Below are 15648 nucleotides of genomic sequence, written 5' to 3'. Positions count from 1 at the left end.
ACAAGTCTTCAGCAAAATGATGGCTCAAGAGTGATTCTGACATACAACAATCTTAGATACTGGATTTTCACTGTTGGGGAAAAAAAGTAATATGATAACAGAACAAAAAATAGACTGGTCACAGAAACACAATATTGATGCTTCTTTGGTGGGATGTATTTACTCATTCTTTCAAAATTCTTGATTTTCATACATGCACAAAACAGTCTCTTGAATTTTTCCCACTTTGTCTCCCCTGCTTACACATTTCTGTCGTGGTCAGAATATATGAGAATGATTATACATAACAGGGCTAACAGCTTGGAAATCAGTATGTTCTAGGTAGAATCAGTCTAGTCTGTGATTTCTGTCACATCTTCAGAAATCCCAACTGCAGAGAAACTTCAGAATAAATAGCTACTCTGGATAAAAAGGTTATTAAAAAGACAATGACCACAAAAACAGAAAACTGTGCTAAAGTCCAAGATAGGACAGGTGAAATTTTAAGCCAAATGAAAGTATATTATTGCTCCTCTAAAATACCTTATTAGCTAAGTGAAATTGAAATCAAGTTGAAGGCAACAAAAGTTGGTTTGCATAGTGTCTTTGACTTGCTTTTTTAACAATATGAAGACTTACTTAGAGAAAGCCAGCTGCCCTGAAAGTTAATGAGTGCTATTAAAAGAAGTTCTCTGCTCAAGAACACTAATTTATAGCTTATGCAGGATATTAAAATTCCAAGTAGCATGTGGTAGCACATGTGTAAAAATAAATACTTCCCATAAAACAAATATTGATGGTTCAAGATGTTAAAAACGATCACAGTTTCAAAAGTAGTTACACAGAACCACAGCCTGGAAAACAAGGGACTGTTTGCAACCAAAGACCAAGATTGTCATGTCCCCCATCACATTCCTAGTACAGTGCTCATGAAGTTTGTATGTCAACGTATGGCATGAAAGCCTTTCTGTACTTGCAGTTACAGGATGCCTAAGATTAATTCATTGGTAATAATGATTTTAAGTAGTGAAACATACATCTACAGAACAAAGGATACAAAAACCAAAATATGTTACTTGATAACTTGTGAATAATGCATTATTTGAACATACCTTTGGACAATTCATGCATTCTTTGTATATAGTCAACAAAAAGGAACAGTCCCATCACTGTGATACTCAAAGCAGAACTATTCTGCTTTTGAAATTGTACAAAATTAAAGAGCAAAATTACTTTACCTGTCCAATTTGTTATTTATAACACTAACATAAGCAAGAATTATACATTAAATTGTGTGATAGAAAAGTCTATATGTTAAGTAGGCCAATGTATGATTCTAATTCCACACGATTGCATTGCTACTTAAAATTTTAGGCCACATATGTTAAAAATAAAAATTGATAGAAGGGTCTGTCTGTAGTGGTAACAATAGCTGAGATTTTTTCAAAAGGTACAGAAGAAGCAAGACCACTAGAAAATACTTTTTCCCTGTCAAAGCCTCCTAACTTCCAGGAAACTTCAGATTGTGAAGATTGTGTATGTAACAACATGTTTAAATAACTCTCTATGGACTTCTTTTTCCTATGAATTTGTATAGTAGTTTTTTTGTTTGTTTTTGTTTTTTTTGTTCTTTGTTTTTTCAAAGACCATTTACGTGTTTTTCATATCCAAAATGCTTACAAATTTAATTTCTCACAATTCAGTTCTGGATTTCTTGAAAAAGTGCTTTGCTTTCTGACTCCCTGACCTCACCATGTATCTTTCAATTCTTGCTGTGAGATGCAGGTGATAGCATCCTTTATTTATTCTTTTCATGCCATTCCTGATTTTACTATCCTCTGTTAAAATATCTTTGTCCCATCTTTCCAAGTTGAAGAAGCTGCTATTTATAATATTTTTGCCTATGGAAATTTTTGCTCATCTTTGACAGTTTGTTACTCTTCTCTATTCGTTATTTTTAAATGAAGGACATTTTATGTGTAGCACTGAGGATGTTAAGAATTAAACAGGCTCTCTCTCATTTTCCTAAGATCTCCTGTCTTTGCTTGCTTTTTTGACAGTCTGAGCATTTAGGTAACATTTTCACAAAGCTATCCAAAAAAATATCAAGGCATAAACTGGTGTATCATTCCTTCAAACCACGCTGAGAGCTAACAATACATTTCTGAATTACAGCTTATTGTGTTGTTGTCTACCTAATGCCCTTGGGCACAATCCTGGCTCCCTATCTTTTCTATCTTTCAGTGTGATAATGACAACATTTAAAAGAGCTTTATTTGTTAGATTGAAAAATTTCCAGCTTTTATGTCTCACTGGACTCAAAGGAAGTATGTCCATTTTTTAGGCTACGAGACAGAACAAATTTCAGTGAATCTGGGAAATACAATCCCAAAGGAAGCAGCTCGTTGTCTACAGAACACTCAGGCACAACAGTTTCCTGAGCCTTACTATAAGCATAAGATTAAACAATATAACACTGGAAAAGAATGAACATAGAAAATTTTGGTACTCAGACGTATTAAGGAGAAAGGCAGTCATAAACTGCAAATTAAACATTTTTCAACAGAATATTTTAAAAATCAGTTTTAATCTATATTTTTGACTGCTGACAAGATGCAGAAATGGCTGTGGATGTGAAAACTTGTGAAATTAACTGAGTTATCATCATACATAGGGAACAGTTGCTGTCTTGACTACTACCAGTAATTACTTTGTTGATTTGATTGCTTATTTCCATCCCACATAGGCATTTAGCCTCCACCAGTACAGATTTATTGTGAAAGAACAACAGATTTCACAGTACTGAGGACAAATGTTATGTACCAGTTTAAAAACCCTAGCAATACTCTGATTACTGATTCTTTTAAATTAAGCGTTCTCTTTGCTTTGCATTTATTACTTTGCTTAGACAGGGAAGGAACACTCCAAATACTGAACCTCCTTTATAGCAGCTGTAACCATCACTTGAGACTCCTGGAGTATTAAATATTACAGCCACTGTATCAAGAAAGCAAACTCAGGTAGCAGCACAGACTGTCTTTAATTCTCTGTAACTTATAAAGACAAAGATGGCATTAGCAAGCCAAGCCTATAAGCTGTAGCATCTGCTCAGATACAGAAATAAATACGATTTGTGGGACACTTCTTATCCTATTTGTTATTAATGCTTAATCCAGTCAGAATTAATAATACATTTGTGTAACAAACTCCAGCAACTTCCAGAGTAAGGAACTCACCTCTATATAAAACTGCCTTCTTATGGAGCTCTCCATGAAATAACTGAGACATTTTAATGTTCAATTCCTGCTGAAGGCACTGTGAAAGCTCCTGCAGAAACTGCCGTTGTGATGCTCTTCCTTTAATGCTCTCTGACTACCACAAAAGACACTTGATTTACATTGATATATATATAATGAATTATATATGAATACTGCACATAAAGGATTTCATTTGTATTTCCTTCGAAGCTGGAAAATTCCTTTACGTAAACTGCCTGGAGTCACACCATTATGCAGAATCCGACTGGGTAAACAAAAATGCTCAATGAACTTCTGTGTATATCTGAACTGGGAAAATCAACATTGATTTTGCCACTTCTAATTACCACACAACTCATAGAATGAAAAAATGGATGAAGGAAACCTGGAGCATTTTTATATCTCGGGAAGATTATTTCTCAAGCTGCTACAGTTATGTTTTGCAAGACCTTCAAACAGAAACTCTAAGGTGCATCAGAATGGCTTCTCTCCAAGTCCTAGAATGCACCTAAACTACCTTTACCTAAAGAAGTTAGTATTACATTTCAGGTACTGCAAAGAGAAAGGAGATGTTCTGTAGTTTGTGGGAAAAAGCCCTGCCACAGTTTGCCACAGATAAACAAAGGGCTTAAAATGGCCATCAGAACCATAACACCAGTACCCACTTCACATGGTGTGCAAGTCCATTCATTCAAGTGAAACCTAGAAATTTCCTAGATCAGTCTGACTCTTAATTGTGACAGCCTGCGATTAAACTACTTAAACTACAGTTTTATTTCTCGACTGTGACCTCATAAACAAGTGATACAAAAATAAGAAAACTCAAGCTCAATTTTTAGTGGTTCATGTTTAACATCATACCTGGTGTCTCACCTTCATCTCCATTGCAAGCAGCAATATATATAATTCAAACTCTCTTTCTCAAGCATGTTTCAGCTTCTTTTTAACCTACACTTTCAACCATACATTGTAAGCCTCCAGAAATGAAGCTACAACTCTGATTAATCAGATTTTAAAGACTTAAGGAACAGCTGATTTTCATTGTTCATTTGTTTTCTGTATCAAGAAATAAATGTAGCCTCCATCTGTAAAACATGGATAAAAAAATACAAGGCTGTGCCACAGAAATGAAACAATTTTCATCTTTGAACAAAACATACCATAGTCACAATCATCCCCTATATATTATTTTCTACATTGCACCCTGAGATTCTTAGAATCTCTTCGAAGACATGGTGCTGTGGTTTCTTTTTTCTTTTTCCTTTTTTATTTTTAATAAACAGACTTACTGTTTTATAGAAAGTTTTTTCTAGTAGGCTTTAACTAACCTACCTTCGAGCTTTTCAGGAATTAGATCCTAAAAAAAAAAATTTGCTGTATTAAGAATAAGCATAGAGAGCAATGCCATTAAAACTCAAATTCAGTAAGCTTAATGGCACGTGAAGCTACAACAAAGCAGTGAGACAGTGATGAAAGCCATCAGCTTGTGACATACAGAATTAGTCAGTACTTCTTGCCTTTTCATACATAAAATATTTCTTATCTGTTCACTGAACTCCAGAACAAAATTTTTCATACATATCACACAGAACATCAGACAAAACTTCTACTTTCAAGAGGTTCAGTATCTGACAGGCAATACAGCAAGTTCTACTTTGAGAGCTATAAAACCAGAACCACTCAACTAATTAGTTAAAATACATTTGAGTATTACATTATATGCTCATGAGTTCTTTTAAAAATTGAGAGACAATGCAGGAGTCTGCATCTTTCGAAATGTTAGGTTAAGTTTCAAGGGGAATATTTATTTAAATAAGAAAAATGGTGCCACTAGTACTCACTGGTACAATGATGATGTAGATCACAGTCTAGCAACTAATTCTTCCCTTTTCCATACTGACAGATCTCCTGTAACACTCTTGTAAAATCAGCTGTGAAGTGTGAAAGTGCCTCCAAATAAAAATTGAATGTTCTATGAGAAGTTACTTTATTTCCTTTTTTAAATATACATATACAAGATATTTTATTTCAAAATCACGAGAACATTATACAAGTTTTCAAATTTACATTTTTGCAATTAAAGAAACCAATATGTGCATTATCAAATTCCTTCTGTCAGCTTGGATGGAATGAAAATCAGTGGCATAAGCAACTTGTGATCACTAAATACAGATCATACTCACAGTGAACAAAACTGCATAGTAATTTATGAAATGAAAAATGACCACACCAGTCAGTGAATGATACGGGAGCCCATTTGCTAATTAGTATGTGCTAACATACAGGGAGATGCAACTCTGCCCCTTCTCTCTGTCTCTCTCATTTTCAGTTACAAAGATATTTCTAGAGCTTCAATCAACAGCTCACCTGTTAAAAACAGCTCCTGTCCTTATAAATATATCACAGTTCAGAGAGAAAACAATGATCTCACCTCATTGTCAGTAACAGAATTTTGTATCACCGAAGCATGAGGTAACTGAAATTTTCTGATAAATGAAAAGGTAAAAAGTGAAGACTGAGGAAAAAAGTGAATACAGTTTTGGTGAAGACAGTTTTTTAGCCTGAACACATTTTTCTTGGTAAAAAGCATTCTGATGTCCTTACATATCTCCAGTTAAAAGTTTATCACAACTGCTCTTCTAAATTCTTTGTGTGTTTCAAACACAATTTAGGTAAGACTAATAGAATTATGCTTGTCTTTGAAGAGCTGTATATTCAAGTTTAAAATCTACAAGAATTGAGATAAGGACAATGGTCGTAATTGCAAGGAAAAAAATGCATGGAAACATTCCAAAGTCAATTGTTTATATCACCAGGGAAGGATAATAGCAAAAGCTCTTAAAGGGAAAAAAAAGAATTGCAAATCGTAACAATATTCAACTCTACCTGTACTCCATTTTTAGATGAGTTATGGTGCCCTTCAGTGTACTCATGTACTCTAAAAGCTTTGATAAACTAGGAGAACAGCTGTATATATATCTAAATAATTATTTGTGATTCTACTACCTGTCATAAAACCAGTAAAAAAATAAACAAAGGAAACAATATAAATAATATCTGAGAACATGTTCTTCTATTATTTTGACAACTTCCCCTCATAAGCCTCATTAAAATGACATTTAAAAAGTCCAAATAGCAAAAGGGATTATTTAGAATACTGACATCTTCCAGCTTTGATACCACTGTGGCTTCCTTGAAAAGCATTTTTACCCATTTCCTTACAAATTCTCTCATGTATGTTATAGTTGCAATCCAGAAAACAAAACAGAACACATTTAGAACTGAAGCACAGTCCCACAGCATTAAGAGAGAGTTTAGTCACAATGTATTATTAACTACTGAAGGGCAAAGAGTCATATTTATTCATCTTGTTTTCACTCTTCTCCTAGCACTGAACATGACCCCCAAAACACATTTCCATTTATGCAGTCAGGGCTCCAAACAATTGCGACAGAGGATGAAGAGTGGAAAGTTTCCCAAACATGGGAGAAGAAATTTATTTCTAATTCCAAAGGTTGACTGATTTAGGGCCTTGATTTCAGTCCAGTGATAGTGTTGAAGGTTGTCTAGGTTACTGAAGTCTCTGGGTCCTATGTAACTTGCAGATATACTACAGCAGTTATTTTCCTGTTTGGTTTCCATAGAAAAAATCATGGGAAAAACTAAAAGAAGTAAAACTAACCAAAACCTAACCAAACACTGCAGTTCTAGACCTTTCAGGATATACAGCATTAACAGAGGACAAATTCGTTAGATAAAGTGCGGTTCTGGCAGTGCAAAAAGCACAGGCTATTTTTTTAATGGAACAAGCAAGATGGTAATTCCACTTTCTATGCCTATTTCTCCTTTAAAGAGTTTATTGATAAAAACTCTTCAAGAAATTCCAGGATATAGCAGAATGTAGGCTTTTTTCACACAACTTAATGTTTGCTGTTCCTGTTACTACAGATTACAATAGGTTTGGTACCACTTCCAACACACAGATCTCAACCAATTTCAAAGTCACACTAAACCTGGGAAAAGAAAGAAAAGTAATTTTTTACTTAGCAACACCAGTTAAGTATATTTTCAAGGCAAGGGAGAGACAACTATATGTGCCCTGAAAGCACAGGATTTGGGAAGCTGACCTTGTCAAAACATGTGAGACAATCACAACTTGTCAAAAAAAAAAAAGTGGAAGTATTTCTGGATCCAAATGTTCAATAATAATTATACAAGATAGTTTTGGAAACTATCCTGTATATATATATATATCCAACTTTCCTTTTGGAAAATTAAAGAAAAAACAAGACTATTGACAAGAAATTCTGTTTCAGTGTATCAGCACTACATCCAACCTAGAGAATCCATCAATTGCATCTGAACTACAGAACCCACTTTAGAGCATTTGAATTTACTGCCACTCTCCGTTTCCAAAGCACTGCCAAATGGAAAAGATTTCACTAAAATAAGACGACTCAGAGCAGCTGCCAATTGAATCCAAAGAAGATTTGATTGGTTTCTTGACTCCTGGCGATCTCCTCTATGATGCAGTGTTGCTGCCATAGCAGATGCAGCTTCCGGTAACGCTCCCGACATAAGTGCAGAGGATTGCCTCTTCTTCATAGAAAGAAAAAGGAGAACATTCAAATAAGCATATCAGAAGATCAACTGGGAAGTTATTCCATTAATAGTTTAGCATTAGAAGTCTTAAAAATAGTCAATAAATACTGAATAGTTCTATGAACAGCAACTCTAACAAGTATTCAGGAAATGAAAGAATTCCACGCATGATGACCAGCGAATGTCAATTTGAAGATGACACCTCAGTAATGGCAGTTGCTGTATGCTTTTCATCAGAAAAATAAGAAAGTTTAACAGAACCAACAAATGATCCATTCATGACTGGAAATAGTCATCAGGAATCTGAAGTTATACAAGTTCACCAAGCAAAGATACATTACAGCGCTGAACACACTGGCAGAAAGGTCATGTCTAATATGTTTAAGAAACAAATGCACAAAAACAAAAATGTAGAAAGCATAAAAGTTAAACACTTACTTTAGACCTGGATCTGTTTCTCCATATTCATCCAAGTATGGAGCAGGATATAAGCAGCCCCTGGTTTTACCTTCTATGAGGACAACTTTGCATTCCCTGATTCTTAAGGAAAAATAGTGATATTTATTTGAAATGTAGCTATCTTCAATACCACCACAAAATTATTTTTCATAAGCTACACCTTTTGATAACTTAAGTATGATCTACATCAACAGCAGATTCAATTAACTGGGATTTATACAGGTTACTCTGCATTAGCTCCCCACCAAATATATACTATGTATTAACTTTCCAATTTACAGATGACATAAGCATGGAGTTTGATTCACAATCACTCTGCAGCAAACACCCTGCTGCATACAGTCCATAGGAGAGAGCTATTTAAAACAGATTTAACTATTAGTTACACAGTATGAATTATGATAGATTCAGCAGCATGGATTGCATTTAGCTTAGAAAGAGGTACATCAGATGTAAACTACTGTCTCAGTATCAGCAGCAAGGAGACATGTAAGTCAACTTGAAACATTTTAAGTTAAATATGCATAATCCTTGTTAGCATTTAAGAGTTCAGAAAAAGGAGGAAATATGAAATTGTATTACAGTAATGTTATTAACATTAAGCCATTGCTAGGTTGAAGTAATGGCTCCTTTTTGTCATTGTTGGTTGTTCTGTTGACTTTAAAAGGACTAAGGGCTTGGACAATGTTGTGGGTTTTGACCTTCAAATATTTCTCTTTATTCATTAATATGTTAAATTCTGTTTAGCTACTTACTTGAGAAACATACAGACTCCAGCTCCACATTGAAGAGCATGAGAAGTACAGGCTCCCAGTTCCTCTCCATTCACAAGTTCCTGACAGCAAGTATTCTGGGAGCACAACATAGCCCCACAAAATAAACATAATACTGGATGTTTTTGTTCATCATCAGAAGACCGTGGGCATCTAGAAAAAGCGTAAGAAGATTGTTATTTAAGTATGAAACTTTGGAAGAAAGCTATCTACCAATAATGTTCCTAAAAAGAAAATAACACCTAAGATATATACTGTTGTCACACCCTTGTATCACATACTTGCTTCCTTTGGCTCTCTGTTTTTACATTGCTTCAAATATTTCAGCTGCAAGACACCTCCTTCAAGCAGGAGATTGGACTAGATGATGTGCTGAAGTCACTTCTCATCCCAATTATCCTATGATTCACACTCCCTGGCATAAAACAGTGCCAACCTGACAGGCTTCTTGTGTCCTGTGCAAAAATACTCAGGCTGAGAGCCACATCAAACCCACAATGCAGTGGTGAAAAATGTCCAGCAGATTGAAGTGTAATACTGTCAAACAACGTGAATACAATGAGCAAACTGCTGCATTGCAGCCTTAAAACGAACAGCTGCCAGTACTGACTTGTACAACCACAGAAGTATCTTTGCTTCTGTGAATCTGCTTCTGTTCACAGTTTTAACAACAGCTACAGTAACTGAAAGAATATTAAAATGACAAAACACTCAGCAAGTTGACTAAATACATCACATCACATACATTACCTAAACTGAGATGCTTGGTTCAGAAGGCAGCTGTAGTCTTCAGGAAGCTCTATTAAGCTATTTCTTTTCCTAGGATACCTGTGTAAGTGAAATAAATATTACAAGAAAAAATAAATATCACAGAAAAAACATAATGGGCAGCTATAGATAATTATCCTAAGTTTTTGATCCTTTCTGTAAACTTTAACAATTCCTGATCAGCTCTTTAGTCCTACAAGTCCACGGAAGCTTCAGTATTTCCACATTCCAACAAAGCTGATGAAATTATATTGTGTATCTAACATATATGCACAAAGATATTCTACATTTTAGTTAGCTTTTGTTTTTTGCTAGAGAAAGCTACATAACTTGGTTAACAGAATGCTGTGCCTTCTCAATGAAGAATCATTGAAAGAGACAAAGAGAAAACTAATTTATGAAAGTACATCAAGAGGAAAAAAACCACTAGCATTCCTAACTAACTCCTAACTTATACCACTTCATTCCTTCAACAGTTTTAAGGCAAAAAGTGGAACAAAAAAGAGAAACAATTAAAATCCAACAAAACCCAATCTACTAACCTTACTGCAGTGCTCTTCCCCTTCAAGCAACTTAACACAACTGGGTCAGCACACCACCTGTTTGAAACAAAGATTTGTAGAAGAGAGTGTTTGATGATAACATACCTTCAGTATTGCTAAACTTAGCTAATAAGAAATAAGCAAGTAGGTACACTGAGTCCATATGATAACTTGTCAACTGTTACTAGTACCTAAAAAAGGCACTATCTCACTCAAATCTTCTGTTTTTGCTAGGAAGACCACAATGGATTTCTTAGATTAGCCTTTACAATTACTTTCTGAAGTTTACAAGCACCTGCAAGAGACTTGGGCTCTCTTGAAAGTTCTTTGAGCACACATAGGTAGACACACATAGAAACTTGAAAGACAAACTTTTTATAAATACACTTCTGAGGATGCTATTGATTTGTAAGTAATGGTATATACTACAAATGCAATTATAGTGAACTCCTACGTAGCAGACTGTTAAATCAGTTATATACACTCTAAGCTGGAGTCAACAGCTGAAAATGTTCCCTAAACTGAAGAAAGTCAGACAACAGAGGCAGGAAAAAATAAAAAAGCTAATGAGATCCAGAGAATTGTGCCAAGAATCAGGAATAATAATTAACAACGGTGGGCTAAAACAGTCACTGTAAATACATGGAGATATTTTTCAGTACAGCACAAAGTGTCATCTGACAGACTATAAATTTTTCTGTACACTCATTTCTTAGCTTATATAATGAACACTTTTGCTATTGACGTTAAAAACGGGCCAATGAACAGCAGATGGTATACCATGCATGCAATGATTTATGACTTTTACCTACAGGAACCAAATTCCTGTAAGTCTGCAAGAACTAGTTCCTTACACTGTAATTGTTTTATTGCTAAAGAATGTGTTTTGCTTTAAGTTTTTTTAAGCACTTACAGAGATTCAGTATATTTACGCATGTCAAATGAACACTGATATCTTCAGCACAAACTTGACCTCTGTTATTAAGAAATGTGATGCAGTTCCTACAGGATCACCACAATGCAAAAGCACAGCCTGTTCACTCTCAATTAGTACCTCTGAAGGAGTGGATTTACAGTGTCCCAGTACTCCTGGAAGAGCAGGAATAAATTGGTGGGTAGAGAGAGGTAACTACAAAGTGCCTTAAACTGCCCTTCTTCAAAACCTGCATAAGAAAAAGAAAACAAGAGTGACTGTTAAAATGTTTTAGTGTTGCTGAATAATTCACTCAAAACTAGAATTCTCCTGATTCTTCTTCCATTTAATAATACAGGTTTTCCAGATAGAGTACAGCTTCTTAGGTTGTATAACTGACTACAGCTCCATTGATGTAATAGTGGCTACAATTTGCTCAAGAACTGCTTTAGGTTTAATAAATCTGATGTTACTAGAATTATTATTAAGTCATGTATAAGTCAGTATAAAAATGCAGTTTCTTGTTTAAACTTAATTTCACTGCATAATATCTAACACTTTGGTGCAGCAGATTTCCTTAGCTATCATATTTCAGCTTTTTACTATTCTTTGGGCACATATCTTTTGGGATATTTAATTTCGCTATGATCAAGTCAGTGCTACAATACAACAAGATTGTGCTAGGTTAACAGTTTGTTAAGTGGCTGCAGAAAATGGCACTACTGCTTCACCAGAGGACTGATTTCTACAGATGGTACTAATTTTCTACTGATGAAAATAACAGTATAGTGCGAAGATTTGGACCTGTAATCAAAATAATGAAAGTCAAATTTAGCTCACAGTTTACATAAATCAACGTAAGACTATGTTGTGTCTCTGTTGTGTACTGAAGCTTTGGTTCTCCACTTCAAATGGTTGATAATTATGCTTTTTGATAAAAGACAAAGCACTTTGGTTTCAGTATCTGCAATGCGTTAGAATCCTTTAAGGAAGAGGTTTCAATTTCTATAATGTGCTTTATTTCTAATAAGCTCTATTTTACTAGCAATTGCCAACATCAGCAATTGCACAAGAAAGTTAATGCATTCTTTGAGTTTTATGGTGGGTTTTTTTCATTTTTAATACACTCCAGGCTATTTCTTAGATGTTATAATCTAAGCCCCTAAAATGACTCAAGTTACAAAATCTTTGTAGCCACAGACACTACCAGTACACCATTGAAAGTTCACATATTTTCACATGCTCAGAAGCAATTCTTCCATGGAAATCCTAGACCACCCAACTTCCCGTATCTTCCCTTCCTACAGAAATCAGCTTTTCCCTTCAAAGTCTTATTAACATTTAACTACTGTTGAGTTACGGCAAGCATTAAAAATTCCTCCACTCCAAGAACAGAATAACAGAACAAAGATACATCTGCATTGTGATGTTTACCTTGTTGTAGCTCCTCAGGCGGAGAGACTCCCAGCAAATAATGAAAAAATAAAGCAGCACAACGAAGGTAAGGCATGATGCCTTTCTTAACACAATCCCACACAAGCCAGCCTGGAATATCCTGACTAAAGCAACTGTAATACACAAATGAGAAATACCTGGAGTAGTTCACAGTGCACATGTTTAGAGTACTTTCACATTTTGGCTAGCACCTGTAAAATATTAGCTATGTACAAATAGCACTGATGTACCTCAAATTCTGTGAAACGGTCACCAGAACCTAATTTCAAACTTTCCTTTTACCTAAGGAGCAAACGTTGAGCTTATATACAATACATCATGCATTCAAAATACATCAACTAACATTTTCAGAATTGTTAAGCTGTCCAAAAGGGCTGTTTAAGTTAAATGAAGACAATGCATATGCAGAAATTAAACACTAACAGTTTCAGCTTAAACTCTAGCTTTTAATTCTGCATTTGAACATTCCAAAATATACAGCAACTGTGGCTCTAAATTCAAGCATGAAAAATAATCCTATTGTTTAAAACACAAATTTAAACATTAAGAAATTTAGACTTAAAACTCCTAGACACGCAGGCAGCATTTCCAACCCTCGGAAAAAAAATACATAATTGCAACTAGCCCTGGTGAAGATAAATCACAGCAGAATCTGGGGAGACTGCATCCACACTTTCTAGCTTATTTTCATACAGACACTGGAGCATTTAAGAGTTTCAGTACACAGAGATAATAACTAATGAAATAATCCAAAACCGGAATTAATGCTCAAACAAATAACAGTAATTAGATTTACATTTTTCACCTCGTTTTAGTAGAAATACATCCTTCTGTTCAGAAGGAAAAAGTGTAACAGATCTAAAAAATTCAAAATAATCTTACTTTTCTTCATCTTACAGTTTGTGTTTACTCTTCCCTCCAGGATAAATATAGGTTCTTTTTTAACCCTTAGCATAAGAATTTTGTCTGCTGCCTGCAAGTGGCAGGTGCTTTAGCTACACCTGTTCCCTTCTCTAGCTTTCTCTTTCTAATTTTCAGGAGCATTGGAAGCAAAGCACAAGGCACAGTGCTAAACTCCCGACATAAAATGTTGTTTGGATTTTTATCCCTCCATTTTCTTCATCATTCTGGTCAACCTCCATGGTTTACCATGTTTCTAGGAAAACACAGTACTGTAATTGAACTTCTGAACTTTACTTACCCACTGGTGTACTGGGAAACTTCTCTACAGAAAGACTGTGCGGAGCATGCCTCCTCACTGTTGTCATATGATTGAGCAGTAGGGGTCTCTGCACACAAAAACATGAATCCTGCTGTAAATACACTGACTTTTTTTTTTTAATTGAGCTTTTTTCTAAAATGCGTTACAGAAATGTTTCCACTTCATTTTGCTTCTTTCCTATTTCCTGTTTTTAACCTAATGAATGTTCTCCTAAAACTACATGCTATAACAGGTAATAACGATTTACCTGTCGCACTGCTCAAACTCATAAAAACTGCTTTCATCCCATGGACTTCAAGTTATTGTTTGGCATGGATTAAGTTACAGGATTTTTGTCATGGTTTTATGATTTTTGTTATATTATTGATATTTCCTTTTCTTTTTCCTTCCACCATGCTTAAGAAAACAGGAAGCAGTAGCTAGAAAGCCTATGCGTTACTGATGGGTTTTAACAATAGCATGAAATATTGGGAAAAGTAAAATTCCTCCCCATCAGTTTGTAGGATTCCATATCTTGGCTATTTAATAGTCTGAAGGGTAAAGGAAAGTATATTTCCAAAATCCACATTAATTCTCACTGTGCTGCTCAAAGTGTGGCTGTTGGACAGTGCTTTGCTTTTCCTACAAGGAGTGAAGAACATACGATGTTGCTACGCTAGAATTAATGGACTTGATCAATAACTACTACATTGTCCTACACAGGACACACAAATGATAAAATTAAACAGCCTGAAAATGATATAGTGCTACCTTTCTGTTGGTTTTAAACCAAACAACATTTATTTCTACCTAGCACTAGATGTCATTTATTACAAGAAAGCTCCTATCTGGAAGATGTTAATCATTTCTAGCAAAACATTCACATCCACCGTTTTTAAGAAATTCTATAAAATGCTGAAATGATACAACCTAAATACATCCCTACCTGTTGCTGAAGAGATTACAATTTGTGTTATGTGTGCTAGTGTTGTCAGATGGAAGAGGTAGAGGTGGTTATAGGATGAACTAATTGATGAAGGTTGCAAGTCTACAGCATCCTCCCAGTATAAAGAAGGAAATGATAATACAACTCCAACCTACAGCAGAAAGGAAGCAGTAAATACAAGCAATAGAAATTTGAATATTAAATGAGTAATATAAATTACTGTAACTTATATTATCACTACATAGTTACACTTTGTTCCTTTAGTTAATTTATATAACATCATTTATCTTGCTGATTTTAATTCATCACAAAGTACATAGTAAAAAAAAACTGATGAAAATGAGTTGTGTCCCAATAGCATATAGGGAACAGATAAAGTTCCACTGTACTTGACAAGAAAGCTGCTTCCTAGAAAGCTTAGTTTCTGATTCATGTGAAAAAACAGAACACGGAAAAAAAATGCAAGAAAGGAAATAAAGAATTATTTAGAAAGATAATAAGGGCAAAGTAGTTTATGTTTTAAGCTAGAAAAAAACTACATAGGTTGCTCTGAAAGTAGTGCCTCATTTATTTGCACAGAAACTACAACAGAAAAAGAGCACGATAACTAACACCACTTGATAGAACAAATTCTCAGCTACAAAATACTATTTTTCAACACAGCAGAATGAGCTATGCATTTGCACCAGTGATAAACCAAAGTACACCCACATCTACTGGTTGGTCTCCATAAACATTCACTAAGTATCAGTA

At 34.8% G+C, this 15648-nt stretch overlaps 1 protein-coding gene across 1 annotated transcript in view; it reads right to left on the bottom strand.

The window, feature by feature from the left end:
• Positions 1-7501: 7501 nt before the first annotated feature.
• The window catches only part of UBR1 (ubiquitin protein ligase E3 component n-recognin 1), a 53868-nt gene continuing 45721 nt past the window's right edge, over positions 7502-15648 (bottom strand). The window contains 9 exon segments of the mRNA XM_065754727.1: positions 7502-7835; positions 8277-8378; positions 9053-9223; positions 9821-9898; positions 10381-10437; positions 11435-11543; positions 12728-12861; positions 13950-14037; positions 14896-15046. Of these exon segments, the coding sequence (XP_065610799.1) occupies positions 7694-7835; positions 8277-8378; positions 9053-9223; positions 9821-9898; positions 10381-10437; positions 11435-11543; positions 12728-12861; positions 13950-14037; positions 14896-15046 (1032 nt within the window). The 3' untranslated portion in view covers positions 7502-7693.

Source organism: Cyrtonyx montezumae, unplaced genomic scaffold (genome assembly GCF_038088225.1).
Source record: "Cyrtonyx montezumae isolate F1298 unplaced genomic scaffold, pur_monq_1.0 scaffold_10, whole genome shotgun sequence".
NCBI lineage: Eukaryota > Metazoa > Chordata > Aves > Galliformes > Odontophoridae > Cyrtonyx > Cyrtonyx montezumae.
The sequence above is the reverse complement of the archived record's forward strand: the minus strand, read 5'-3'. Positions and strand labels throughout refer to the sequence as shown.